The sequence below is a fragment of the Melospiza melodia genome, chromosome 28, assembly GCF_035770615.1.
Source record: "Melospiza melodia melodia isolate bMelMel2 chromosome 28, bMelMel2.pri, whole genome shotgun sequence".
In the NCBI taxonomy this organism is placed as follows: domain Eukaryota; kingdom Metazoa; phylum Chordata; class Aves; order Passeriformes; family Passerellidae; genus Melospiza; species Melospiza melodia.
In genome coordinates, this window is record NC_086221.1 from 3,702,501 (window position 1) to 3,728,681 (window position 26,181).

The 26,181-nt window shown below is 54.8% G+C and overlaps 3 protein-coding genes across 5 annotated transcripts in view; all 3 read left to right on the forward strand.

Annotated features, from left to right (window-relative positions):
* Positions 1–2,059, forward strand: part of LOC134430170 (tetra-peptide repeat homeobox protein 1-like) — an 8,510-nt gene extending 6,451 nt beyond the window's left edge. Inside the window, exons 3-6 of the mRNA XM_063177724.1 lie at positions 246–743; positions 1,476–1,508; positions 1,858–1,963; positions 2,044–2,059. Of these exons, the coding sequence (XP_063033794.1) occupies positions 246–743; positions 1,476–1,508; positions 1,858–1,963; positions 2,044–2,059 (653 nt within the window). The remainder of the gene's footprint in view (positions 1–245; positions 744–1,475; positions 1,509–1,857; positions 1,964–2,043) is intronic.
* GPR61 (G protein-coupled receptor 61) overlaps positions 1–3,393 on the forward strand; it is a 3,505-nt gene extending 112 nt beyond the window's left edge. Inside the window, exons 1-2 of one of the 3 annotated variants that reach the window (XM_063178192.1) lie at positions 1–15; positions 1,964–3,393. The exon at positions 1–15 is cut by the window's left edge and continues 112 nt beyond it. In XM_063178192.1, the coding sequence (XP_063034262.1) occupies positions 2,092–3,393 (1,302 nt within the window). In that variant the 5' untranslated portion in view covers positions 1–15; positions 1,964–2,091. Of the gene's footprint in view, positions 16–583; positions 668–1,857 lie in introns of those variants that run through there. The other 2 variants (XM_063178191.1, XM_063178193.1) reach the window with 2 other exon arrangements.
* Positions 3,394–4,522: 1,129 nt separating this feature from the next.
* GNAI3 (G protein subunit alpha i3) overlaps positions 4,523–26,181 on the forward strand; it is a 33,794-nt gene continuing 12,135 nt past the window's right edge. Inside the window, exons 1-4 of the mRNA XM_063178194.1 lie at positions 4,523–4,706; positions 21,876–21,918; positions 22,018–22,159; positions 23,754–23,911. Of these exons, the coding sequence (XP_063034264.1) occupies positions 4,589–4,706; positions 21,876–21,918; positions 22,018–22,159; positions 23,754–23,911 (461 nt within the window). The 5' untranslated portion in view covers positions 4,523–4,588. The remainder of the gene's footprint in view (positions 4,707–21,875; positions 21,919–22,017; positions 22,160–23,753; positions 23,912–26,181) is intronic.

A 26,181-nucleotide genomic window follows, 5' to 3' on the forward strand; every position in this document is an offset into this window, starting at 1 on the left:
TGGGCACCCCTTCCTGTAAGGGAATGGCATGTCCTGGGGAAACTGAGGCACGGGGCGTGGCGGGGAGGGGCACGGACTCCATCCCATTTGCTCCATTGCTGAACTGGGAGGGAGGGAAGGGGAGCCGGGGTGGGGGTAGACAGAGCTGGGGGGGCTCTGCGGCCCCTCTGAGCGGCCCCCCGGCACCCTCCGTACCCCACTGTGAATCTGCACCCCGTCCCCCCCTTCCCACCTCTCCCCCCGAGACCACCTCCTCATTACACCCCCCGAGCTCCCTCTCCCCTTCCCCGAGGGGCTTCTCCTCCATGCCCTCCCCATCACTTTCGGGAGGCAAACGGGGAAACTGAGGCACGAAGCGACACGCGGGGCAGCACCCGGGGGTGTCGCACCCTCCGCTCCCCACTCGGGGGGCACAGCCAGGCTTCGGGAGGCAGCGATCGCCCCAGTGCGGGCCCCGCAGCGCCGGGCTCGGGGGCCGTTCCCGGGGTACCGAGGCGAGGCGGGCGGCACTAGGACCCAGCAGCCGGGCGGTGCGGAGCAGCCCTCGCCGCAGCGGCTCCAGCCCCGAGCATCCCCCGCCACCCCGGGGACACCCCCCGGCCCCGACCCCTCCCCCGGCCGGAGCGGGGACCCTCGGCCTCGGGCCGGCTCCATGCGGACCCCCAGGGTAGGTGCCGCGGCCGAGCAGCCCCGCCGGAGCACGGCCTGGGGAGCCGGGGAGATACCGGGGAGGTACCGGGGAGGTACCGGAGGGGTGGGCGAGACTCCCCCGGGGGTGGGAGGGGGTCCCCGACCGGGGACATCGCTCCGGGCTCTGGGAGAGGGACATGGGCAGTGAGAAGGGGAGGGGGGAGCCGCAGCTGCACCCCCGTTCTGACAGCATCCCTGCCCCGGGGGGCACGGGTGCGACCCCCGCCCCCGTGGGGAGCAGCCGGGGGGTCCGGGGTAGCCCCCACATCCCCCCCGTGTCCCCATGGAGGGGCTGCGAGCTCGGCGTGGGGGGGTCACACAAGGCCTCCGAGCACAAGGGGTGAACCCAGGACTTGGGGGTGCTGGGCCCTCCCCTCTCCTCATTCTCGGGAACCCCCACCCATGCCGGCCCCCCCGTGTGCTCCCCACACTCCGGGCAAAGGGCTCCACTGGGGTGCTTTGGGTTGAAATGTTGGAACTGGGGGGTTTACCCCAGAACTGTTCATTTTTGGGAGAACGAGGCTTTTGGTTGGGAAGGGATTTGATGTAGAGGGTTGTGGAGATGGATGGGGGTGATGGGGACAATGTGCGGGGGTGTCACAGCTGTGCTGAACCATGCCTGGGATCTCAGGTGTCCCCCAGAGCTCTCTGTCCCCTCTGGCAGCTCTGCCTTCCCCCAGGTGCCTGGGGGCTGTGGGTGGGGGTCACAACTGGGCTGAGCCCCACCCTGTGATCCCACCATGGCTCTCAGGGGTCCCCTCAGGGTCTCCCCTCTCTTCTGACAGCTCCACCTGCCCCCAGGTACCTGTGGGGTGCAGGTGGGGGTCCAGCTCAGCTCTCAGGGGTCCCCCCAGGGTTGTGTCCCCTCATGACAACTCCACATCCCCCCAGCACAGCTGTGGCCTCTGCATGGCTGTCAGAGGTGACCCATGAGCCCCTCCAGGCTATCAGGGGTCCCCCCAGGGTCTTCCCACCATGACAGCTCCACCTTCACCCCAGGTACTGAGGGGGGCTGCAACTGGGGGTCCTGCTCAGCTCTCAGGTGTCTCCCCTGGGTCTCCCCCCATGACAGCTCCACCTTCACCCCAGGTACTGAGCGGGGGTTGTAATTGGGGTCCTGCTCAGCTCTCAGGGGTCCCTTCAGAGTGTCTCCCCCTTTTCTGACAGCTCCAGCTCCCCCCAGCTACCTGGGGGCTGCAACTGGGGGTCCAGCTCAGCGCTCAGGGGTCCTCCAGGCTCCTGCCCCCTCCAGTGACAGCTGCACCTCCCCCAGGTACCCCCTGGCTGAGCAGCGGGGACATGAGCGGGGCTGGGGGGCACCTTTGGGTGCTCTGAGTGCCCCCCCACCCGCAGAGCACCAAGGATGTGACCCCCTGGCGATGCCCGGCCGTGCCACACTGGATGGAGCCCTTCCTGCCCTCGCCCTGGGGCTGGAACGGCTCTAGAGGGGGGGCCCGGCCCCCCAACAGCACCGCCGAGGCCAAGCCCAAGGACACGGCCTCCAAATCCGTGGGATTGTTCTTCATGGTGCTGCTGGACCTCACGGCCATCGTGGGCAACGCCGCCGTCATGACGGTCATCGCCAAGACGCCGGCGCTGCGCAAGTTCGTCTTCGTGTTCCACCTGTGCCTGGTGGATTTCCTGGCCGCGCTCACGCTGATGCCGCTGGAGATGCTGTCGGGCTCGGCTGTGTTCGAGAGCCCGGGGCTGGGCGAGGCCGTGTGCCGCGTGTACCTGTTCCTCAGCGTGTGCCTCACCTCCATGTGCATCCTCTCCATCTCCACCGTCAACGTGGAGCGCTACTACTACGTGGTGCACCCGCTGCGCTACGAGGTGCGCATGACGGCGGGGCTGGTGGCCGGAGTGCTGGCCGGCGTGTGGCTCAAGGCCGTGGCCACCTCGCTGGTGCCCGTGCTGGGCTGGCTGTCCCTTGACCGTCCGCCAGCACCTGGTACTCACGGCTGCTCCTTGCAGTGGAGCCGCGGGCCGTCCTGCAAGGTCTTCGTGGTCTTCTTCGCCGCCTTCTACTTCGTGCTGCCGCTCCTCATCATCGTCGTGGTCTACTGCGGCATGTTCAAGGTGGCGCGGGTGGCGGCCATGCACCACGGCCCGCCGCCCACCTGGATGGAGACGCCGCGCCGGCGCTCGGCCTCGCTCAGCAGCCGCTCCACCATGGTCACCAGCTCGGGGGCTCCTCGGACCACCCCGCAGAGGATGTTTGGCGGGGGCAAGGCGGCCGCCGTGCTGCTGGCCGTGGGCGGCCAGTTCCTCTTCTGCTGGTTGCCCTACTTCTCCTTCCAGCTGTACACGGCGCTGAGCACTCGGCCCTTGGCCGGGCCGGCGGCCGAGACTGTGGTCACCTGGCTGGGCTTCTGCTGCTTCACCTCCAACCCCTTCTTCTACGGCTGCCTCAACCGGCAGATCCGCGGCGAGCTCGGCCGGCTCCTCACCTGCTTCTTCAAGCAGCCCCCCGAGGAGGACCTGCGGCTGCCGAGCCGCGAGGGCTCCATCGAGGAGAACTTCCTGCAGTTCCTCCAGAGCACCGGGCGCCCACCGGAGCCCCCCAACGCTGAGCGGGACCTGCCCCCCGTGGATTTCCGCATCCCGGGGCAGATCGAGGAGGAGGCGGCCGAGGCCAGGGAGTGGGGAGGGGGCAGCGGGGTGTTTGTGCCTGTGGCGGGCTCTGCCAAAGCGGGGCTGTAGCGTTTGGGGGGTTTGGGGTAAACGTGGCTCCGAGGGGAGACATGGTCACCGTGACTTGTTGAGGGGGGCTTTGTCACCGCCATGGAGGGTTGGAGGTCCCAAAATGCTCTCAGGGCATGGAGGGTGGGGGATCCTCACTGCAGCCATGGGGAATTGGGGGGCCCACAAGGCCCACTGGGGTGTTAGGGTGGGCGCTCCTCGCTGCAGCCATGGAGAGTTGGGGGTCCCATGGCCCTTGCTGGAGTGGGAGTGATCCACACTGCTGTGGGGGATTGGGGGTCCCACAGCACTCATTGAGGTTTGGGGGGGTCTCTGTCACCACAGAGGGGGTTGGGGGTCCTACAGCTGTCGCTGATATGTGTGGGGCCCTTACTGCCGTGAGGGATTGCGGATCCCACCGCGCTCATCGGGGTGTGGGGGATCCCCATTGTTGCCATCACAGGTGAAGGGGGGGGTCCTACTGCCCTGGTTGGGTTGATGCTGTGGGGGGTCAGCACGGCCACCACTGCGGGAATTGGGGGTTCCATGGCACCACCGGCCGGGGGGCAGCAGCTGGGGGCACAGGCCCAGTGATGGGCCAGGGATAAGAGTGGGGGGCTCGTGTTTGGAGGGGTGTTCCCTCTACAGCCAGGGAGGGGGGGCTGCCTGAGGAGGGGGTCCCCTCCATCCCCCTGTGGCCCTGAGACCCCTCCTCACCCCGGAGACCAGCTCCCCTTCCCCGAGGCCCGGCCCTCTAGGGGTGCGGAGCCCGGTCCCCTCATGAGGGCGGGCTGGGGGGCTGGGGCCGCCATGGACCCAACAGACCCCCGCGAGGACTACAACTCCCATGATGCCCTCCAAACAGAGCCCGGAAGTAAAGCATTTTCCATCATGTCTCGCTCTATCGAGGCGGAAGTAAAGCGCTTTCCTCCCCCCCCATCATCCTCCCCCCCATCATACTCCGCTCTAACGTGGCGGAAAGCGATGTTTCCTCCCATAATGCCCCGCTCTACCGAGGCGGAAGCACTCACACTATCACCCCGCGGGACTTCATTTCCCGGCGTGCCCCGCGGCCAGGACCGGAAATCCGGCGCCGCCTCAGGAGCCGCCCGGGCCGAGGCAGCTGCGGCCCCGATCCCGATCTCGGTCCCGGCCCCATCCCGGTCCCGGTTCCCGTCCCCCCGCCCTCGGCCGCCCGGCCGCCCCCGCCGCCGCCATGGGGTGCACGCTGAGCGCCGAGGATAAGGCGGCGGTGGAGAGGAGTAAAATGATCGACCGCAACCTGCGGGAAGACGGCGAGAAGGCGGCCAAGGAGGTGAAGCTGCTGCTGCTCGGTGAGGAGGGGCCGGGGGGAGAGCGGAACGCGGCCTGCAGGGCTCTGGAGGGATTCTAGGGGGGCCAAGGGGGGCCTCCGCCCTCAGGAAGGAGTTTGGGAATGGAGAAGTGGGGGGGGGATCCCTGGATGGGCTGAGGAGGGTCCTGAGGGATCCCTGTGGGGGCTGAGGTGAATACCGAGGGATCCCCGGGGGAGCTGAAGAGATTCCCGGGGGGTTCCTGGATGGGCTGAGATAGTTCCCGAGAGATCCCTGTAGGGGCTGAGGAGGGTCCCGAGGGATCCTTGGAAGGGTTGAGGTGGATCCCGAGGGATCCTCGGGGGAGCTGAAGAGATTCCCGAGGAGTCCCTAGAGGGGCTGAGGAGAGTTCCGAGGGATCCCTGGATGGGCTGAGGAGGGTCCTGAGGGATCCCTGGATGGGCTGAAGTGGTTCTCGAGGGATCCTTGGGGGAAGCCGAGGTGGATCCCAAGGGATCCCTGTGGGGGCTGAAGAGATTCCCGAGGGATCCCTGTGGGGGCTGAGATGATTCCCGAGGGATCCTCGGCAGGGCTGAGGAGCATCCCGAGGGATTCCCAGGGGAACTGAAGAGATTCTCGAGGGGTCCCTGCTGGATGGGCTGAGGTGGATCCCCAGGGGAGCTGAAGTGATACCCGAGGAATCCCTGTGGGGGCTGAGGAGGGTCCCGAGGGATTCCTGGAAGGGCTGAGGTTGATCCTGAGGGATCCCCAGGGGGAGCTGAGGTGGATCCCGAGGGTTCCCTGGGGGACCTGAATAGATTCCTGAAAGGTCCCTGGATGGGCTGAGGCGGATCCCGAGGGATCCCTGTGGGGGCTGAGGCAGATCCCGAGGGATCCTTGGCAGGACTGGGGTGGATCCCGAGAGTCCCGAGGGTGCCCTGGTCCCCTTCCGAGGGAGAGGGCACGGCTTATCCCATCCTTGTGGGGGCGAGGCTGTTCTGGGCTGTCCTGGGCATTTCCCAGTGGAATGCCCCCTCCGTGTCCCCATGGAATTCCCCGCTGGGACTGGGCCAGGCCTGGCTCATCCCTGGGTCCCAGCATGGAAGGGAGGGAATGCTGGGGCTGGAGTTAAATTCCCGGTCAGGGAGAGGGGGTAAAACAGTAAAAGGGATTTCCTCTTTAGCAGAGTTTTGCTGTGTTTGGTCTGTGTTTTGGAGCTCTTGGAAGTGGTGGTGGGAGCTCAGAGGAGGCACAAACTGCCCTCCCTGAAGGGTGAGGAGCAGATATTAGGCAGAAATCCCTCCTGGTGAGGGTGGGGATGCCCTGGCACAGGTGCCCAGAGCAGCTGTGGCTGCCCCATCCCTGGAAGTGTCCCAGGCCAGGCTGGACAGGGCTTGGAGCACCCTGGGATAGTGAAGGTGTCCCTGCCATGGCAGGGGATGGACTGGGATGAGCTTCTAACCCAAACCAGTGTAGGACTCTGGAGTTCTGTTCAAGTTCTCACAATTTTATGAGCACCACCCAGGGCTGATGAACCATCTGCTCATGCTGATTTCTCTTTTCAAGGTCTGGGTATATATTTTTGGTTATCCTGATTTTTCTTTCTCAGAGGAGACAGATGGTGTCTGTGAGGATCTGAACAGCAGCACTGAGTGGGTCCTGTTAGAGCAGGATGTGTGAAGGAACCATCCTGCTCCAGGAATCCTTTTTCTTTCCCATTTAGCCCTTTTTCTTCACTCCCTGCAGGAGCTGCTCTGAGCTTTGTACTTGCTGTGTCCATGGAAAAGCTCTTGGCTGTGTGTCAGGAGAATCCTTTGTTCTCCAGGTGTTTGTTTTGGTGTTAATAAGCAACACTTGCACATTCCCTGGAATGGAATAATTCTTTCCTCATATTTTTGGATGGCATTTTTTCTAAAGCACCCAAGGCTTGGAGGCTGAGATTGCTTTTATCAGCAAACGTGGAATGGGGGGAATATCCCAAAAATCATACAGTCATCAGCTGGAATGTGTTAAAAGCCAGGTGAGGCTTTAGAACTCAGAGCAGCAGCTGATTTTGGATGGCAGGAAAATTCCTGCACTCCCTGGTGTGTGTGCAGGTGAGGAGCTTTGTAGGAGGAACTGGAACCTTGATCTGGACCTCCCTCTCCATCTCCCTGATCCCAGGTCAGGTTTGCACCTGGCTGTCACTTGCAAATCTCTCTCAGGTATTTCCTGGTTTTAAAGCTGAGTGTGGTAATTCCTGGGGACACCAGGAAATGCTGCAATCTCCCCACACACATCCTTCTTGATTCCCAGAAGGAATTATCTGCAGTGGGACCATCCTTTCACTGAGAGAAGCAGAAAAGTCCATGAGGATTTTTTCCATTGTTTGAAGAAAGGTTTTTTTTTTTATCCCACATAAAACTGTCAGGATCTGCAGGATCACTTGTGAGTGGTTTCTTCCCCTCTCAGAGAGGGTTGGTGAAAAAAAAAATGGATTTTTCCTGAAGTTTGGAGTCCTCACATCCTTCCCAGCTCCATGAAAAGAGCTGCCCCAGTTTGAGGTGTGCAGAGCTGTGATGAGCAGGGAAAGGGCTGTGCCTGTGCAGAGGGAGCTGGATCCTTCCCAGCTGGGCTGTGAGGAGGCAGGGATGGACCCAGAATCTGGAGGGTTGGAAGAGGAGAGGGAGAAAATGCAAATCCAGTGAAATTTGGGAGAGGAGAAGTGAAATACAGCCCAAATTGGGAGGTTTGGAAGAGGAATTAAATGCACATGAAAATCAGGAGAAATGTGGGGAGGAGAGGAAGTGAAATACACCTGAAATGAGAAGAGAAGAGAAAGTTGGGAGATTTGGGGAGAAAAGAGGCAGTAAAAATCCAGCCAAAAGAGGAAGATCTGAGGAGAGGACAAGAAGTCAAACACCCCAAAAATCAGGAGATTTGGGAGAGGACAGGAAGCCAGAAATCCCCAGTCAGGGTTTGGGTGTGTTTCCCTTTCTGTCCTCCATAACCCTTATCTTCTTTTGAGGGGAGGAAGGAGAGAGAATTCCAGTTGTGTTCCTTCTTCTGGGAGCTTTGCCTTGACTTTTCCAGCACCTTCCACCTGGGAGAGGGCTCAGATGCTGGAGGAAGTGGCCCCAGCAGCAGGAGAACTGCAGGATTGCTGGGATAAAATCAACCCTGGAGCTTCTCCTCAGGGATTTCAAGTCCCTCTGTTGTGTTTCCCTTTCACAACTCTGAATTTTGTTGAGCAATTCTAAGTTCTGGGGATATTTTACAAACCAAATGAAACCTGAGCATTGAATAATGACTGACCCTGGTTGTTACAACCCTGTGGGATGTAATTATTGTTCCATGCTGGAATGCCACCAGCAGCTCTGCTGGCATGGTTGGAGTGATGGCAACAGTGGAGTCACTCTCTGGAACAGCAGCTGAAGCTCTGGGGATGTTGGGAACAAGCTGGGGATGGCCCAGGAGCCCTCAGGCCCATTTTTCTGCTCCCATTTGCCCCCAGGAAAGGCTCTCAGCAGGGACACACAGGGTTCTGCTGGGGGGGGAAGCCTGGCAGATTTTCCAGCCCAATGGAGGAGGGTGCTGGAGCTCTTCCTGCTGGGGTACAGCAAACCCAGATCCTCCACTCTGCTTGCAGTGCCTTTGCCAAGGTCTGGGATTTTGTTCAGGGGTCTGTGTCACCCTCTGGTCACCTCTGGATTCCAGAGCTGTCCCATTCCCAAATCCCTGTGTAAATGGTGGTTTTGTGGCTCTGTGGATGCACCAATGTTGGGCTGGTTTTGCCCCAAACACTCTTTATCCAGCCTGGACAGCTTCCCTGAGTTTGGGAATGCTGTGTAATTATGTTGAAGTGATGCTGCCAATTAATGCAAAAACAATTAAAAGCATGAGTTTGTTTTAAAAAAACCTTAATTTGCATAATTCACCCTCCTCCACTACTCCAGGAGCCCTCAGCTTTTTCCTGACACTGATTTTTCCAACCTTTTTTCTTTCCTGAATACCCCAAGGCTTCCTCAGCACTGGTTCACTTCTGTTTTTGGTTTAAGGTAGGAAAGTGTTTTCTGAGGCAGAGCTGGTGCTGCAGTTAATGACGTTGTTAATTGAAGTGGCTTTTGGAGCTCAGCAGCTCTGCCTATTCCAGAGGATCCATCTGGGGGTCAGACCTGGCTGCTCCTCAGCTCTGGAGCTGCTGGATGCCCTTGGAATGTTGATATGAAGCTCTGTGGTGAAGGGTGGCTGTGGTGAGCTGGGGGTCGGCCTCTTTCTCCGGGCGACAACAGATAGAACAAGAGGACACAGTCTCAAGCTGCATCAAGCGAGATGTAAGTTAGAATTAAGAAGGAAATATTTCACAGAAAGAGTGGTCAGATACTGGAATCATTTACCCAGTGAGGTGGTGGAGTCATCATCCCTTGAAGAATTCAAAAAAAGACTGGATGTGGCACTTGCTGCCATGATCTAGTTGAACAGTTAGAACATCGGCTGGACTTGATGATCTTATAGGTCTCTTCCAGCCTTGAACTTCTGTGATTCTGTGTTGGTCTCCACATGTTGTCCCAGCAGTTGTTGCTGCTCCAGCACCCTCCTCCATTGGGCTGGAAAATCTGCCAGGTTTCCCCCTGTCGGTTTCTCGGCTGTTTAGGTGGCCTGGAAAGGCCCGGGGTGGCTTTGGACAGCCGGAGCTTCAAAGGACGAGGAGAGACTTCTGATCTTTTCTCGGTGTCGGTGTTTATTAATTGTTTATCTAAAAGATTTTCTCTTGGCCTGACAGAGGTCTGCACAGCAGCCAGCCATGAGCACACTGAGAGCCCCCGGGGCGGTCACTTATCTTTATACTCGAAGTTACGTATACAATATTTATCATTTTTCTCTAATACTTTTTACCCTTATTAACCAGTGCACTTTTAGTAATAACCAATCCCAAAGTGCCACCATCACCACAGAAGATGGAGGCCAAGAAGAAGAAGAAGAAGAAGAAGGACAGGACACGCCCCAATTCCTCCATCTTACTTCTTTAGACCCCCCTGTACAGAAATCCCAAACCCTGTGTCTCACACTCTAATTAACTTATCCCTTCACCATTTACCCAGTGAAATCCTCCCATCCTCATACAGGTGTCGTCTCCTGTGCAGGATCAAAGTCCGGCCACCAGACACTTCTGGCAACGTTCCAGGACTCCCGAGCCCCCCAAGGGTGGTCTCGGTCACTCTGCACATCAGTCCTGATGTGCTGAGATCCCACATCCCCCCCCCAGCAGAACCCTGGGTGTGCCTGCTGAGAGCCTTTCCTGGAGGCAAATGGGAGCAGAAAAATGGGCCTGAGGGCTCCTGGGCCATTCCCACTTGCTCTCAACCTCCCCAGGGATTCAGCTGCTGTTCCAGAGAGGATTAGATGGGATATTGGGAAGAAATTCCTAGAGGATGGTGAGACCCTGGCACAGCTTTCCCAGACAAGTTGTGGCTCCCTCATCCCTGGAAGCAAGCAGGTTCATTGGAAGGTCTCTCCACTGTTGCCATCACTCCAACCATGCCAGCAGAGCTGCTGGTGGCATTCCAGCATGGAACAATAATTACTTGTGGGATCTGCTGTAGGAGTCCTGCTGGAGAAGCTGCAGGGAGCTGCTGTCTCTCTGATCTTGAAGGTATCTGGGTCTGCTGGAGGCTCCTGGTGACTCACAAGGACCTGCCTCAGGCCAGATTGCACCAGGGAAGGTTTGGCTTGGATATCAGGGGAATTTCTTCATGACAAAGGTTGTTCAGCCCTCCATGGGCTGCCCAGGGCAGTGGTGGAGTCGCCACCTCTGGAAATGCTCAGAAAAGATGTGGATGTGGTACCTGGGACATGGTTGGACTCAATCTCAGAGGGCTTTTCCAACCTCAATGATTCCATGGTTATAATTAATGTGACAGCAGGTCAGACCTGGCTGCTCCTCAGCTCTGGAGCTACTGGATACCCTTGGAATGGTGATATGAAGCTCTGTGTTGGTCTCCAGATGTTGTCCCAGCAGTGGCTGCTGCTCCAGGTGTCCATCCTTGTAGGAATCCTGCTGGGGAAGCTGCAGGGAGCTGCTGTCTCTCTGATCTTGAGGGTATCTGGGTCTGCTCAGGCCAGATTGCACCAGGGAAGGTTTGGGTTGGATTTCAGGGGAAATTTCTTCATGACAAAGGTTGTCCAGTGGTGGAATCTCCATCCCTGGAAATGCCCAAAAAAGGTGTGGATGTGGCACCTGGGACATGGATTAGGGGTGGACATGGTTGGACTCGATCTCAGAGGGCTTTTCCATGATTATAATTAATGTGACAGCAGGTCAGATCTCTGTGAAGATGCAGCTCTTCTCTGGGCTTTGAGCTCTGTGGAGATCTTTGCACAGCTGCACTGGAGGCTGGAATTTCCCTTCCACCCATGTTCTCCCACCTTTCCATGAGGTCTCTGTGTACCTTCCCCTTCATTTTCTCTTCTGCCCCTTTCCCACCAAAACCAGAGGCAGGCCAGGCAAAATGTTCCTTATCTCCAGAGTGCCTGAAGCCCTTGAGTTTTACAGGAATCAGCCATGATTTATTTAATCTCCTGGGAAATAATTTATTCCACCAGGGTCAGATGCCCTCTTTTTGCACAGTGCCATTTTCCAGCTGTGGGATGGGAATTCTTCTGCCCCCTGTGTTGTGTGTACATCATGTACTCTTGTCAGGACACCAGGGTGAGTGTCCATGCCCAGCTCTGGGATTTGGGGATGGACAATTTCCAGCTTGCTTGAGGAATTGGGATTCCATCTATGCTCCAAGAGCCCTCTGGATATGATTCAAGTTTCATTAAATTCTGAGGCAAAGCATTGAAATAACTTTTCACAGAAGAGCAGAGGGAGCTGTAAAGAGGAATTTTTTAATTAGATCATGGATCTAATCTTCTGGAAGTTTGGAGTGAGCAGAGCTGTGCCTGCACCTCCTGGGATGCAGAAGTGGGATGGAGAAATGGAATTGATGCCTTAGTTGGGGTTTGGAGCTGCACTGAGGGACAGATGCTGATGATTTTTCCAGCAGGCTCTTTGTGGTGATCCCTGTGCTGTCTCCTTTGTTGCTGGGGATCCGATGCCTGCCTCTGGTTTCATGTTTTCCCAGTTGGTGTTTGGTCACTTCAGTGCATCCTTTAACCTTCTCTGGTTACTGGGGTGGTGCTGCCTGGGTCAGCTTTAGAAACAAACACCGAGTGCTGGGCACAGCCTTGGCCTCCTGGAGCTCAGTGCTTGGGGTCTCCAGCCCTGCAAGCTCCTGGGGTTTGGGGAATGAGCTTATCCCTCAGCAGGGAGAGCCCAGCTGCGTGTTTGGAACAGCTCAGGGTTGTTGTTCCTGCAGAAATTCAGAGGGTGTTCGACTTTTAAAAACAGGACTAGCACAAGGTGACTCTTGATAATCAGGAAAACGAAGAAATATCTTTTCCAAGCCCAGGTCTTGCCACTGTTCCCTCTCTTTCCAAGTTTTCTGTTGTTTTATCACCCAGCTCCTGTTTTACAGGCCTTGCTTGGCTGTTCCTCTGTTGTCACCACCCAGACTGGGATCCAAAGACACCAGACTTGGCCTTTTTATCCCATATCTCCAAGGAAATCCTGAAATGGATTGGGTTGGAATGACATTGAGGCTCATCTCATTCCATGGCAGGGACACTTCCACTGTCCCAGGCTGCTCCCAGCCCTGTCCAGCCTGGCCTTGGGCACTGCCAGGGATCCAGGGACAGCCACAGCTGCTCTGGGCACCTGTGCCAGGCCCTGCCCACCCTCACAGGGAACAATTCCTGCCCAATATCCCATCCATCCCTGCCCTCTGGCAGTGGGAGCCATTCCCTGTGTCCTGTCCCTCCATCCCTTGTCCCCAGTCCCTCTCCTGGAGCCCCTTTAGGCTCTGGAAGGGGTTCCAAGGTCTCCACCCCTGGCAGTGCCCAAGGCCAGGTTGGACAGGGCTCAGAGCAACCTGGGATAGTGGAAGGTGTCCCATGGCAGGGGTGGAATGGGAAGAGCTTTACAGCCCCTCCCAACATTCCATGATTCTGTAATCCCCTGTGAGTGGGGATGAGGAGCTGGGGGTGCCCAGGAGGCTGGAGATGCTGGTTTGATGTCCAGCCAAGAGCCACACGAGGCCTCTCTCCATGGGGGTCTCCAGCCATGGTGCTCAACAGCAGCCAGAATTCCTTCTAAACACTCCTGGGGGAGATCAAAGAGCTGGGAAAACAAACTCAGATCTGAGCTCTGTGCTTATAGAATCCCTGGATGGTTTGGGCTGGAAGGGATTTTAAAGCTTATCCCATTCCATCCCCTGCCATGGGCAGAGGCACCTTCCACTAGCCCAGGATGCCCCAAGCCCCATCCAGCCTGGCCTGAATCACTCTCAGGGTGCAGCAGAGGGTGTTTGCTGCTGCTGTGTGGCTTTCACCAACTCCTTTAGGAATTTCTGTGATGGAGTCTTGGTCTCCAGATGTTGTCCCAGCAGTGGCTGCTGCTCCAAGTGTCCATCCTTGTGGGATCTGCTGTAGGAATCCTGCTGAGGAAGCTGCATAGGAATCCTGCTGGGGAAGCTGCAGGGAGCTGCTGTTTCTCTGATCTCGAAGGTATCTGGCTCTGCTGGAGGTTCCTGGTGACTCAGTGGTCACTCAGGTCTGGGGACAGGTCCCTCCAGCCTGATGGTTCCTAGGAATGGTGCAGAATTCCTGGAGATATTTCAGCCTTCTGAGTGGTCGCAGGATGTTTCTAAGCTTTAAAGTAATTGTTTAGTTAGAACAGGATTGAGGCTCAAATAATTTCAAGGCAAAAAGGAAAATCCCTCTGTTCTAGAGAGAGGCTGGGAGAGCTGGGAATGCTCAGCCTGGAGAGGAGAAGGCTCCAGGGAGATCTTAGAGCTGCTTACTGTGCCTAAAGGGGCTCCAGGAGAGCTGGAGAGGGACTGGGGACAAGGGATGGAGGGACAGCACACAGGGAATGGCTCCCACTGCCAGAGGGCAGGGATGGATGGGATATTGGGCAGGAATTGTTCCCTGTGAGGGTGGGCAGGCCCTGGCACAGGTGCCCAGAGCAGCTGTGGGTGCTCCTGGATCCCTGGCAGTGCCCAAGGCCAGGCTGGACAGGGCTTGGAGCAACCTGGGACAGTGGGAGGTGCCCCTGCCATGGCATGGGATGGAATGGGGTGGGATTTAAGGTCTTTCCCAACCCAAACCAGGATTCCTTCTGTGATTCCGAATCTTCCATCAGGGCTGCTGCTCTTCCTGTGCATGTCCCAGGTACCTTCTGGTGGGAGAAGCCTCATCAGCTTCAGCCCATGGGCTGCAGCAGGCCCAGCAGTGCTGGAATTTCACTGCTGTGACCCCAGGGTTGGTGTTGCTCCTGTTTCCAGTATCCCATTCTATTGGAATTTGGCTCCCAATATTCCCAGTTAGATTGTGCCTGGGCCAGTCTGACCCTCGCTGCTGGGCCAAAGGCAGCAGCTGTGGTGTATCACCCCAGAGATACCTTGGCTTGCTGGTGGTTGCAGCTGGGCACTGAACAAGTCCAGGCTTGTTAGGAACCCCGTTTACCTCAGGAGGAATGGCTTCAGGCGATGGTGAAGAGAAAAAGGAGAGGATTCTGCTGGAGGGTTTAATGTCCAGAGGTTCATTCCATGGTTACAGAGGTCTGAACGTGAGCAACTGCTCCAACAGAACAATGACCGCATGGTCTGATCACCTTTTAAGCTCAGGGACAGGGGGAGGGGAGGTACAGGTGAGCCACCAACCAGGTGAGAGGGGCAGGGTCTCAGGGGAAGATGACACCCAGACAGGCCAATGACCCCTGGGCATAGGGGCATCCTTTGAACTTGACCAACCACACGGCGCCTGGCTGGAATGTTCAGCCTGATTGACAGGACTCACTCAGCATGGGGGCAAGGGGGAAGGGAGAGAGGTACAGGCACACCTGGGGAAGTGACCTGGAAGGCCAGAATGGGACATTACAGCACACCACAACACCATTCCTTACCCAAGCCTTCATTTTTTTCCCCTCTGCAGGCAGTGCCAGCCTCCAGTGGTTTACCCTGTGCCAGTGCTGCTGTTCCCTCTGCAGTGAGGCTGTGGCCAGCCCTTGTGCCTGTTTTATTTGAATATATTGTTTTTCCCATCATTCTTGTGGAACTGGGAGTGTCAGCCTAATCTCTCCTGGTTCCTGTTGACTTTCCCAACAATAGCTGCTTTTTTCAAGCCTGGAAGTACAACTACTGCTCCTTTCTGTGGTGTTTTTCCCTTTCTCCTGATTCCCAGTGCAGTTCTCTTGCTGTTTGTGATTCTGTGATATCCCAGAGTTTTCTAGATGTCCACTGAAGTAAAAACCCTCAAGCAGGGAATATGGGATCTGTGTTAGCAGGGATGGCAGTGTTAGGAAGGTCAGGATGTTGGGATCTGCATTCCACACAGTGAGGTTGGAAGGAGGGAAGTGGGGAAGAGGATGAGGATTTGATACTTCAGCTTTTTCCAGCTGGGCCTGCACAGGTCCATGGGGTGCTGGAGGTTGTTGGGGAGATATTCCTCATGGAATACAATCCAGGAAAGCTGAGGAGGGTCTTGGTGGGTGAGGAGAGGTGTCCATGTTCCTTGTGAGGTGGGATGAGTGTTAAATAAAGAAAATGTGTTTATCAGGGAGATACCCTGTGGGATTTAGGGTGATTTGAGCAGCTCCTGCTCCATATTTCCCATGGCTGTGAAGCCATTGGATAGTTTTGGGCCTGGACTCCTCCCAGCTTGGTTGAGCTGTTGTTTGGGCCTGTCTGAGGGGAGCTGGTTCTGTTTGGGATTTGGGAACTGTAACCACAGCCAGATGGTCCAGCATTGCTCCCAGCCTGCTCCTCATGTGGAGGATCCAGCCACAGTGCCAGGTCTGTAACTCAGCCCTGGAGCTTCAGGTGAACTCCTGGGGTTATTCCTGTGAAACAGCCCTGGACTGGGAGCTCACAAGGGCTGCAGGAGTGGGCTCTTGGAGTTCCTGCCAAATCCCTGCAGGGTTCCTGAGCTGCTGCTGGAGCTCCAAGGCACATGCCTGTGCCAGGCCCTGCAGTTTTATCTTCCTCATTTGTACTTTAATGGATTTTCCGGTGCATCCCTGTTCCCTCCCTGGAAGGATTTGTTTCAGCAGTGACCTGGTTTCTCTTCAGAAACTTGCAGATGTTCCAGGGCTTTTCCCCTTAATTATGTGTGTGGAATTCCTTTCCTGAAGTACAGTTTAATGCAGTTTTGATACAACTTCAGGGAAAAATACCACAGAAAACAGGATTTTTAGGACCTTCTGGAGCAGGAAACTGAATGCTTGAGTCTGGAAGGTGTAGGGAGTCTGAACTACCTCCTTGGAGAGTTTCTAAAGCAAAAATCTAGAGTTGTTGGAATTCCTCTCTTGGAATCCCTGTGTTTTGTTGCTCTTTTCCCTGTAATCTCCAGCACAGGGCCATGCCAAGTTTTTTGCCATCTGCTGCTCTGGGAAATGCTCTGGAAATGGTTGGATGATCATTTCCTCTCTGTGCATCCTTTGCTTTCCCAGGGCCAGCTCTGCTACAGCTGGAAAGCTGCTCCAGTTTGGCTGTGGGGTCTGACTCTAGGAATGGGTGCAGGGATTGCCACTCTTGGAGATGGAATTCCAGCACTTACATGCTGAGCTTTTCCCTAAGAACCTGTGGGATGGTACTGGGATGTTACTGGGATGGTTACTGGGATGGTTACTGGGATGGTTACTGGGATGGTTACTGGGATGTTACTGGGATGGTTACTGGGACGGTTACTGGGACGGTTACTGGGACGGTTACTGGGACGGTTACTGGGATGTTACTGGGATGTTATTGGGATGTTACTGGGATGTTACTGGGATGTTACTGGGATGTTACTGGGATGTTACTGGGATGTTATTGGGATGGTTACTGGGATGTTATTGGGATGTTACTGGGACGGTTACTGGGATGTTACTGGGACGGTTACTGGGACGGTTACTGGGACGGTTACTGGGACGGTTACTGGGATGTTACTGGGATGTTACTGGGATGTTGCTGGGATGTTATTGGGGTGTCACAGGTGTGATCTGGCGTGTTGCTGGCTGAGATATGGGGGTTTTCAGAAGCTGTGGTGCCTCCTGGCTCCATCTGGTTTCCAGAGGGAATGGTTGGATGTTTGTGAAGGATGCACTGGGGACAGGGACACTGTGGAATTCCTGCCCAGTGTGTCCATGGAGTGAGACAGTCCCTGTGACAGATGAGCTGCTTTTTGTGTCCAGGTTGGGATGCAGAGGTTCCTCACTGATATTCTGGGAAAAGGGAAGTTAAAGCTTCTGAAGCAGTTTTTCCATGGGGTTATAACATTCACACTGAGCTCAGCCCTGGTTTCTTGTGGCAGAATGTGATCCCTGCCTGGCTGTGCTCATGGGAGCAGAGGGGAAAGGTTTGCTTCTCCTTAGAAAGGCTGAAATGTCCCATGAACACCCTGATTTCCAGGGGTTTGAATCCACTCTCACATCTCCTGATCTCTGAGGTCTTCCTGGCTCCCCATCTAGTCCCTGCCTAAGGTCCCAGAGTTGAAGGCTTTGCCTGAGAAATCTGTAAGAGTTCCAGTGTAACTCTATCCACTCTAGATGTGAATTTCTAGTGTGGAGCATCACTTTGCTGTAGGCTGCAGCAGTGTTTTAGTAGCATTCAGATTCTCATTTCTTATTCCCCTGCTGAAGGATTCAGCCACGCTGGGTACAAACAGCACATGGAAGTCCCCAGAGGTGGGAATGAAGGGTGCAGGATAAAAGCTCCTGAGTTGGTCCAATATGGATCCCTTCAGGCAAACCCTTTCCAGTGGGTTGGGAAAAGGGGAATAGCAGCTTTGTCTGGTGTGAACATCTGCAAGTGTTTAGAGAACATCAAAGGACAGGAGTGAAACCTAGAGAGGTTGAAATTAGATCCAGAAAGGAAGAGTAAAATGGGAATGATTGGCTGGAGTGGGGTGAGAGAACCTTCCTGGCATTGCATTCCATCCCCCTGCCATGGCAGGGACACCTTCTACAGCCCAGGGTGCTCCAAGCTCTGTCCTGGGATCCAGGGGCAGCCTCAGCTGCTCTGGGCACCTGTGCCAGGGGTTTGCCACCATCACAGGGAGTGATTCCTTCCCAATATCCCATCCATCCCTGTCCTCTGGCAGTGGGAGCCATCCCTCCTCATCCTGTCCTTCCAGGCTCTTGTCCAAAGTCCCTTTCAGCTCTCCTGGATCCCCTTTAGGCACAGAAAGGGCTCTAAGGTGTCCCCAGAGCCTTCTCTTCTCCAGGCTGGACACCAGCAGCTCTCCCAGCCTGGCTCCAGGATCGTGGAACCCAGGGTTGTTTGGGTGGGAAGGTGTCGGTTTCTCGGCTGTTAACCGAAAGGTTGGTGGTTCGAGCCCACCCAGGGACGCCACTTGTCGGATTCTCGGCTGTTTGGGTGACCTGGAAAGGCCCAGGGTGGCCTTGGGCAGCCCGCACTCCAAGGGATGAGAAGAGGCTTCAGATCTTTTCTCGGTCTCGGTGTTTATTAATTGTTTATCTAAAAGATTTTCTCTCGGCCCGACAGAGGTCTGCTCAGCAGCCAGCCATGGGCACACTGAGAGCCCCCGGGGCGGTCACCTATCTTTATACTCGAAGTTACGTGTACAATATTTATAATTTTTCCCCAATACCTTTTACCCTTATTGACCAGCGCACTTTTAGTAATAACCAATCCCAAAGTGCCACCATCACCACAGAAGATGGAGGCCAAGAAGAAGAAGAAGAAGAAGGACAGGACACGCCCCAATTCCTCCATCTTACTTCTCTAGACCCCCCTGTACAGAAATCCTAAACCCTGTGTTTCACACTCTAATTAACTTATCCCTTCACCATTCACCCCAGTGAAATCCTCCCATCCTCACACAGGTGTCATCTCCCGTGCAGGATCAAAGTCCAGCCACCAGACACTTCTGGCAACATCCCAGGACCTCCGAGCCCCCCAAGGGTGGTCTCGGTCACTCTGCACCTCAGTCCTGAGGTGCTGAGATCCCACAGGAAGGGACCTTCAAGCTCATCTCACCCCCTGCCATGGGCAGAGACACCTTCCAATGAACCTGCTTGTTTCCAGGGATAAGGGAGCCACAGCTTCTCTGGGAAAGCTGTGCCAGGGTCTCACCACCCTCTAGCAATTCCTTCCCAAATCCCATCCAACCCTCCTTTGGTCAGCAGGGAGCTGTTCCCCTGTGCCAGCCTAGACATGGGCAGTGTTAATCCCTTTTTCCCCTGGCACTGCCCATCTCCTGGGCCATCCAGCAGCAGCTCCAGCCTCCATTGCAGAGCTGCAGCTGCAGGGGAGATGTTTGCAGTCAGGGTTACTGAGGTGCCTTGTCTGGGTGGCTCTTGCCTGAGAGAGACAACCTGGAACAACAGGAAAAACTTCTTTAGGAATAACAGCTCAGTGCTTGGCCATGGCTGAGGAGCCAGTCTGGGGTGGTGTGTTGGTGAGGAGACAGCTCAGAGGATGTGGGTTCCCACTTTCCCCTCTGAAGTAAAGTGTGAGTAACCTTGGAGAGGGGAATCCCTGCTGTCCCAGGCAGTGTTTGGGGTTGAGAGGGGTTAAATGAATCTGGTTGGAATCAGTGCTGCATTGTCTGAGTTGGATCTGATGGGGTTGCTGACAGGTAGAGCAGCTTGGCTGTGGCAGGAGATTATTTTGGGATAATCTAAGGAGGAAACAGCAGTAAATGATGCTGAGAAGGCAAAAGCAGACAGGTCATGTCAAATGTCCCTTCTCAGTCTGGATTTGGGACTCTTTGGGGACACCAGAGATTTGAAATCATTTGAATGCTGGGAATGTGGAGGGTGGGTGTGGGAAATAAAAATAAGGATTTGTGTCCTCCCAGGGTGGAAGTGCTGAGTCCACAGTGTGTTCATGTTTTCACACCTGACCACAAACACTGAGCTGCTCTGGGAGAGCTGGGAATGTTCACCTTGGAGAAGGGAAGGATCAGGGAGACCTGGGATCTAAAGGGGCTTCAGGAGAGCTGGAGAGGAACTTTGGACAAAGGCCTGGAGTGACAGACCCAGGGAATGGCTTCCCACTGCCAAGGGGCAGGGTTGGATGGGATATTGGGAGGGTGGGAGGCCCTGGCCCATTTGCCCAGAGCAGCTGTGGCTGCTTGTCCTGGTTTAGGACAAATTAGGGGAAATCTCCAAAAGGGAGCCCCCCAAAACAAAACAAACCTCCAACCACCCCTGCCCCAACACCGGGTTCGGGAAGGAATTTCTCGGAGGAGCAAAGTGGAAAACAAAACCTATTTATTTACAAGTAACAAAAGAACACTCCCCAACACAAGAAAAGGAAAGCCACAGACTGTGTTGTGAGGGCGTCAAGCTTCTCTCACAAGCTCCAGGTGTCCTGGACGTCTCAGGTCAGGTCCGGAGCCGGTCCAGTATCTTCAGGGGAGGGTAAGAAAGAGGGAGCAAAAGAAAAGGAAAAAAAAAACAGCGCAAAAAGCAGAAAGCAAGCAAGCAAAGCGGCTAGCCAAGCCAAGCAGCAAAAGGCCAAAGCAAAAAGGCCCTGTTCAAACACTCCCCCCCTCTCTTCCCCGCCCCGCTGCAGCAAGACGGCCGGGGAGGGGGGGAGAGAGAAAAGGCACAGCTGCCAGACACAACACACGATATTGGGATAAAGGCTGTCACCCCACGACACTGCTCCATCCCTGGATGCATCCAAGGCCAGGCTGGATGGAGCTTGGAGCAAGCTGGGACAGTGAAGGTGTCCCTGCCTGTAGCAGGGGCTGGAATAGGATGGAATTTAAGGACTCTTCCAACCCAAACCATCCTGGAATTCTATGGGTGATTTATTCCATCCAGGCTCACCTGAGTCATCTGTCCAACTCCAAGCAGGTCCAGCATCATTCCTTGCCTGCAGCTGGGGGAGTCTGGAGGCCAAGGAGCCCCGAGGCAGAGGCAGAGCCAGCTGAGCTGAGCTCCTGCTGCCACAGAGCTGAAATCCTGCAGTTCTGCTGACTTCAGGAGCTCTGGGCCTGCCCTTGGCACCTCCTGGCTGGGACAGGCATGTGGGGCTAAGCTCCACAAACCAGGAGAACTGATGTTTGCAATCCCTGTGTCCACCGCCCTGAGGGACTTCGTTTGGGAGTGCTCTGAGGCAAAAAATAATTAGGAAAGCAGGGAACTTGCTGGGTTTTGCAGTCAGGAATAACTGACCTTGTTTCAAGGGGTAATTTGCCTTCCCAGGATAACTGCCCCTTCTTCAAGGGTTAACTGACCTCTGTCTGGGGTTAACTGACCCACCCTTAGGGATAACTGACCCACCCAGGGTTAACTGACCCCTGTTTAGGGATAACTGCCCCATCCCCAGGGATAACTGCCCCATCCTCAGGGATAACTGCCCCACCCTCAGGGATAACTAAACCCCCCCAGGGATAACTGCCCCACCCTCAGGGATAACTAAACCCCCCAGGGGATAACTGCCCCATCCTCAGGGATAACTGCCCCATCCCCAGGGATAACTGACCCCTGTCTGGGGTTAACTGACCCACTCCCAGGGATATCTGCCCCACCCTCAGGGATAACTAAACCTCCCCAGGGATAACTGACCCCTGTCTGTGGATAACTGCCCCACTCCCAGGGATAACTGCCCCACCCTCAGGGATAACTGACCCCTGTTTAGGGATAACTGCCCCACCCTCAGGGATAACTAAACCCCCCCAGGGATAACTGCCTCCCTCAGCCCTGCAGAGGTTTTTCAGCCAGGTGTTTTGAGCAAAGGAAGGCTGTTGGGGTGCAGATGTGCCTGCAGCTCTGGGATTTCACCCCGTGCCAGTTCAGGCCTTTCCTGCCCAGCTCAGCAATGGTGGTGCTGATGCACTTGGGCTGTCTTGGCCTGGAGTGAGGGATGGGAGCTGCTCTGTTGGAGAAATCCTCATCCCAGACCTGCCTCCCAGTTGGCTGCCCTTGCTGATCTCTGGAAATTGAGAAATTCCAGGGTTTTTTAGCCAGTGAACTCATGGTGACTGTTGGCATCTGTAAATAAAATCCAGGAAGGGTCTGCCAGGACAGTCTGGAGGAGCTCTACTACCAGCAGCAATGCACAAGGAATATCCTACTCCAAACCCCATCAACTTCTCTGTGGGAACTGGAAAAAGCACATCCTGCTTTTCCTTTCAGTTTCATGTGGTTAACTGGATGGTTTTTGTGCTTTTCAGGTGCTGGAGAGTCTGGCAAAAGCACCATTGTGAAGCAGATGAAGTAAGTGAGTGCAGGCTGCAACCTTTTGTTTTTGTGGGATAAAAAATGTGTGGTGCCCTTCTGGTTTGGCTTGGGAGTAATAAGCTGGTTTCCTTCCAGGATTATCCATGAGGATGGCTACTCAGAGGAGGAATGCAAACAGTATAAAGTGGTTGTGTACAGCAACACCATCCAATCCATCATTGCCATCATCAGAGCCATGGGGAGGCTAAAGATAGACTTTGGGGAAGTTGCCAGAGCTGTGAGTATTGCATTTATTTCCTTTAGCCTGAACTTGTTAATGAATCCTGGAATTTCAGTCTGGGCCAGAATATTTTGTTTTCAAAATAAAGTAAGAAAAAAATCTGTCATAACTTCAGTGTGTTGTCAGTACAAAACATCAATATTTTACTGAGGTGCTGGGTAAGAACCTTTAGTAGTTTGAATGCTCAAAAAAGAAACAAACCCCAAATTTTTCTCTTAAGTGATTTGAATTTTTGGGAATTTAGAGTTTGAAGTTTTGGGAGGTTTGAGGCCCTGATTTTCCCCTCCTCTCTAGCTCTGCTCATTCCCTGGCCTGTTTCTTGCATTCATGTCCAGCACTTTGAGCTGGAAGTCAGGAAGCCTTGATGGTTGTGGTGGTGGGAAAGGCACAGAAGGGGAACTAGGGATTCCTGGAAGTGTGCAGGAGGAAGGAATTGTGTCAGCACAGGGCTGCACTGTGACTGTTCTGCCTCGTGCTGCAGTTGATGCAGCCCCAGATAGTTTGAATTTATGGTATTTATTTTGGATTTATGATTCCAAGTCCTGGCCAAAGGGCACATCTTCACTCACATGTTCACCCAGGCTGTTGTTCAGCTGCTGCTTCAAATCTTCCTGGAGTTCTCTTCCATCTTTCTTGGTGCTTGTTGAAGCTGAGTTGGGATCTTGGAGCTGGAACAGGGAAGATACTGAATCCAAATCCTTTCTCATTACCTGCCCATGCTGAGGTGGCTTCACAAGAGCTGAATGCCATGAATTTTCACCATCTCAGAGGACAAAAACCTTCCCATGCTTTCCCAGGAAAAGGCCAAATGCATTGAGTGACCTCCAGAGATGCAGAAATGGGGTCCCTCTGCATTGAGCTGTTAACATCTGATAAGTTGGATTTGGGATCAGCACCCTGAGCGTGGCACATGCAGGGTTTGGGGCTCAGGGGGGAGCAGCTGGTGTTAGGAGGAGAATGCTGGGGTAGTGGAAGGTCTCTCACAGGTCCCAGAAGGACCTGACAGGTCTGACCAGGGTAGGAATAAAAGCAGAGGGGCCTGTAGGGCAGCATGGGGTTCCCTGTCCTAATCCCCCTGGACAAGAGCATGATCCTGCTCTGGCTTCTGAAGGGGATTTTTCATGCTCAGATCCCAATCAGTCCATCCCATCTACTGGTGAAATGTTTTATTAAGGAATCAGTCAGCAAAATGCAAATCCCCAAAGCTTTGGTCCCGTCACCTCTCAGAACTCACTTTTTTTCCCTTTTCCTGGTACTGTGCCACGCCAACAGTGGTTTTCCAAGTAAAGCATCAGCATTCCCCCCTTTTCTTGAAACATGGCACCAAATGACTGAAATCCCATGGTTGTGGTGGGGATGGAAGTGCTATGGCCATCCCTGATCAGGGCATCTCCCCCTCAGCCTGGAGCTTCCCCCCAGAAATTCCCTCTCTGGCTGCATGAGGTAAACAACTCTGACTTTTGTTGGGAGAAAGCTGGATGGACTGGGCTGTGATTAATGATTAATGAGAGCAGTGATTAATGAGTGCAGAGGTGTTGCTGTTGCTGGGGAAGGTTGGGTGCATGTCTCAGGATGTGTTCCTGTCGTGCAGGACGATGCCCGGCAGCTGTTCGTGCTGGCAGGCAGTGCTGAGGAGGGGATGATGACAGCAGAGCTGGCTGGAGTCATCAAACGCCTCTGGAGAGACCCTGGAGTGCAGGCCTGCTTCAGCAGATCCAGGGAATACCAGCTCAACGATTCTGCATCCTAGTAAGGAACCAGCACCAGCTCCTGGGCTCCTCCCAGCTCCTACAATGGTCCAAGAGTGGGGTGGGACTGGGTGGGAAAGTCCTGTCTGCACTGGTCTGACTGGGTGACAATGGGGATGGAAGGCTGTTTGTCTTTTCCCTATGGGAAAACCCCACATTGATTGTTTTCTGCCTTGGTGAATTTAATCCTGGAGTGGTTTGGGTTGGAAGGGACCTTTGAGCTGGCTGGGGTCATCAAATGCCTCTGGAGAGACCCTGGAGTGCAGGCCTGCTTCAGCAGATCCAGGGAATACCAGCTGAATGATTCTGCATCCTAGTAAGGAACCAGCACCAGCTCCTGGGCTCTTCCCAGCTCCCACAATGGTCCAGGAGGGGCCAGTGTGGCTGGAGCAGGGTGGGACTGGGTGGGCAGGTCCTGTCTGCACTGGGTGACACTGGGGATGGAGAGCTGTTTGTTTTCTCCCTATGGAGCATTGGGGAAAACCCCACATTGCTTGTTTTGTGCCTTGGTGAATTTAATCCTGGAGTGGTTTGGGTTGGAAGGGACCTTTGAGGTCTCATCCCGATAACCATCCCAGTAACATCCCACAAGTCTTAGGGAAAAGCTCAGCATGGTGAATTTAATCCTGGAGTGGTTTGGGTTAAAAAGGACCTTTGAGGTCTCATCCCACCCCTTGCCATGGGCCTGGACACCTTCCCCTATCCCAGGCTGCTCCAAGCCCCATCTCATCTGACCCTAAACTCTCCCAGGGATGGGGCAGCCACAGCTCCTCTGGGCAGCTTGGGCCAGGGCCTCTCCACCCTCACAGTGTGGGATTTAATTTGAAAAATGTGATTTTTGAATTTACTGGTTTAATGGAAGAAACTTTGGCACCTGGTTTGGGTCAGGAACAATGAGTGTGTCCAGCAGGCCCAGGCCCATTGTCCTTCTGTTCTTGGCACTGCTGAGGCCTCACCTCCAATCTGGGGTCAGTTTTGAATTTCTGATGACAAGCAGGACATTGAGGGGCTGGAGCATGTCCAGAAAATGGAACAGAGCTGGGGAAGGGGCTGCAGCACCAGGAGGGGCTGAGGGAGCTGGAAAGGGGCTCAGCCTGGAGAAAAGGAGGCTCAGGGGGGACCTTGTGGCTCTGCACAGCTCCTGACAGGAGGGGACAGCCAGGGGGGTCAGGCTCTGCTCCCAAGGAATGGGGACAGGGTGAGGGGAAACAGCCTCAAGGTGTGCCAGAGGAGGTTCAGGTTGGACATCAGGAGGAATTTCTTCATGGCCAGGCCTTGGCAGGGGCTGCCAGGTGAGGTTTGGAGTTCCCATCCCTGGAGGTGTTCATGGACCAGCTGGACATGGCACCCAGTGCTCTGTTCTGCTCAGGGGTTGGATCCTGGAGGTCTTCTCCCAGCTCAGTGATTCTGGGATTCTGTTGAAGTGGCAGGTGCTTGGCTGTGTCACCTCCATTGTCCCTGCAAAGGAGAGCAACACTCTTAAATTTTCAACCTGCCACTTTCCTGACATTCAGCTGTTTCCAAAATGGGATCCCCTCACCTGGCAGGTCAATATTCTCAATTTTCTCCTTGCAGCTTTCCCTTTCCTCCTGTCCCTGTGCCTGGCACCTCACAGGCAGCACTGTTGTAATTCTGAAATCTTCTTGTCCTGGTCCTAAATCAGCACAGCTGCTGAACAACTGGAAGGTTCCAAGTAGATAAACAGGCTGCTAATGGAATTTTTGATGAAATACCTCATCTTTTTCCAAGGGCAGGTTGGTGCAGGAAGGGGAAGCGGTTCCTTTGATGAGCAAAACAGTTGTTGGTTTTTTCCTCTTTTTTTTTTAAACTCACATTCTTGGTCTTTCTGCAACAAATATTTGACACTCTGAAAGGTGATTTACAGCTGAAAACTCATCTCAGTTTAAGCTTGGAAAAGAAATGAGTTTTAATTTAAACTTGGGAAAAAAAGACTTGGAAAAATGAATTGGGAAGAGCTTTGTGGAGAAGTTTTAGCTGTACCACAGCTCACTGCCTGCAGGGCTTTTCTGTTCACAGCATATTTGAGCTTGAAAATAAGGCAGAACCCTTCTTAATTTGCAGCATCTTGGCAGGGGTTTGGATCAAGGCTGATGGGAGTTTTCTTGGATTTGTGCATGCCTTTGCAGCAGGAAAGGAGGAAAATCAGGTTCCAAGGGAGGGAGGAGATTGATGAGGAGGGGAAAGGAAGGAATGGTTGAATGGAGAGATGGAAGGAGAGGAGGAAAGCTTAAGGACTTGGGCAGAGAGCAG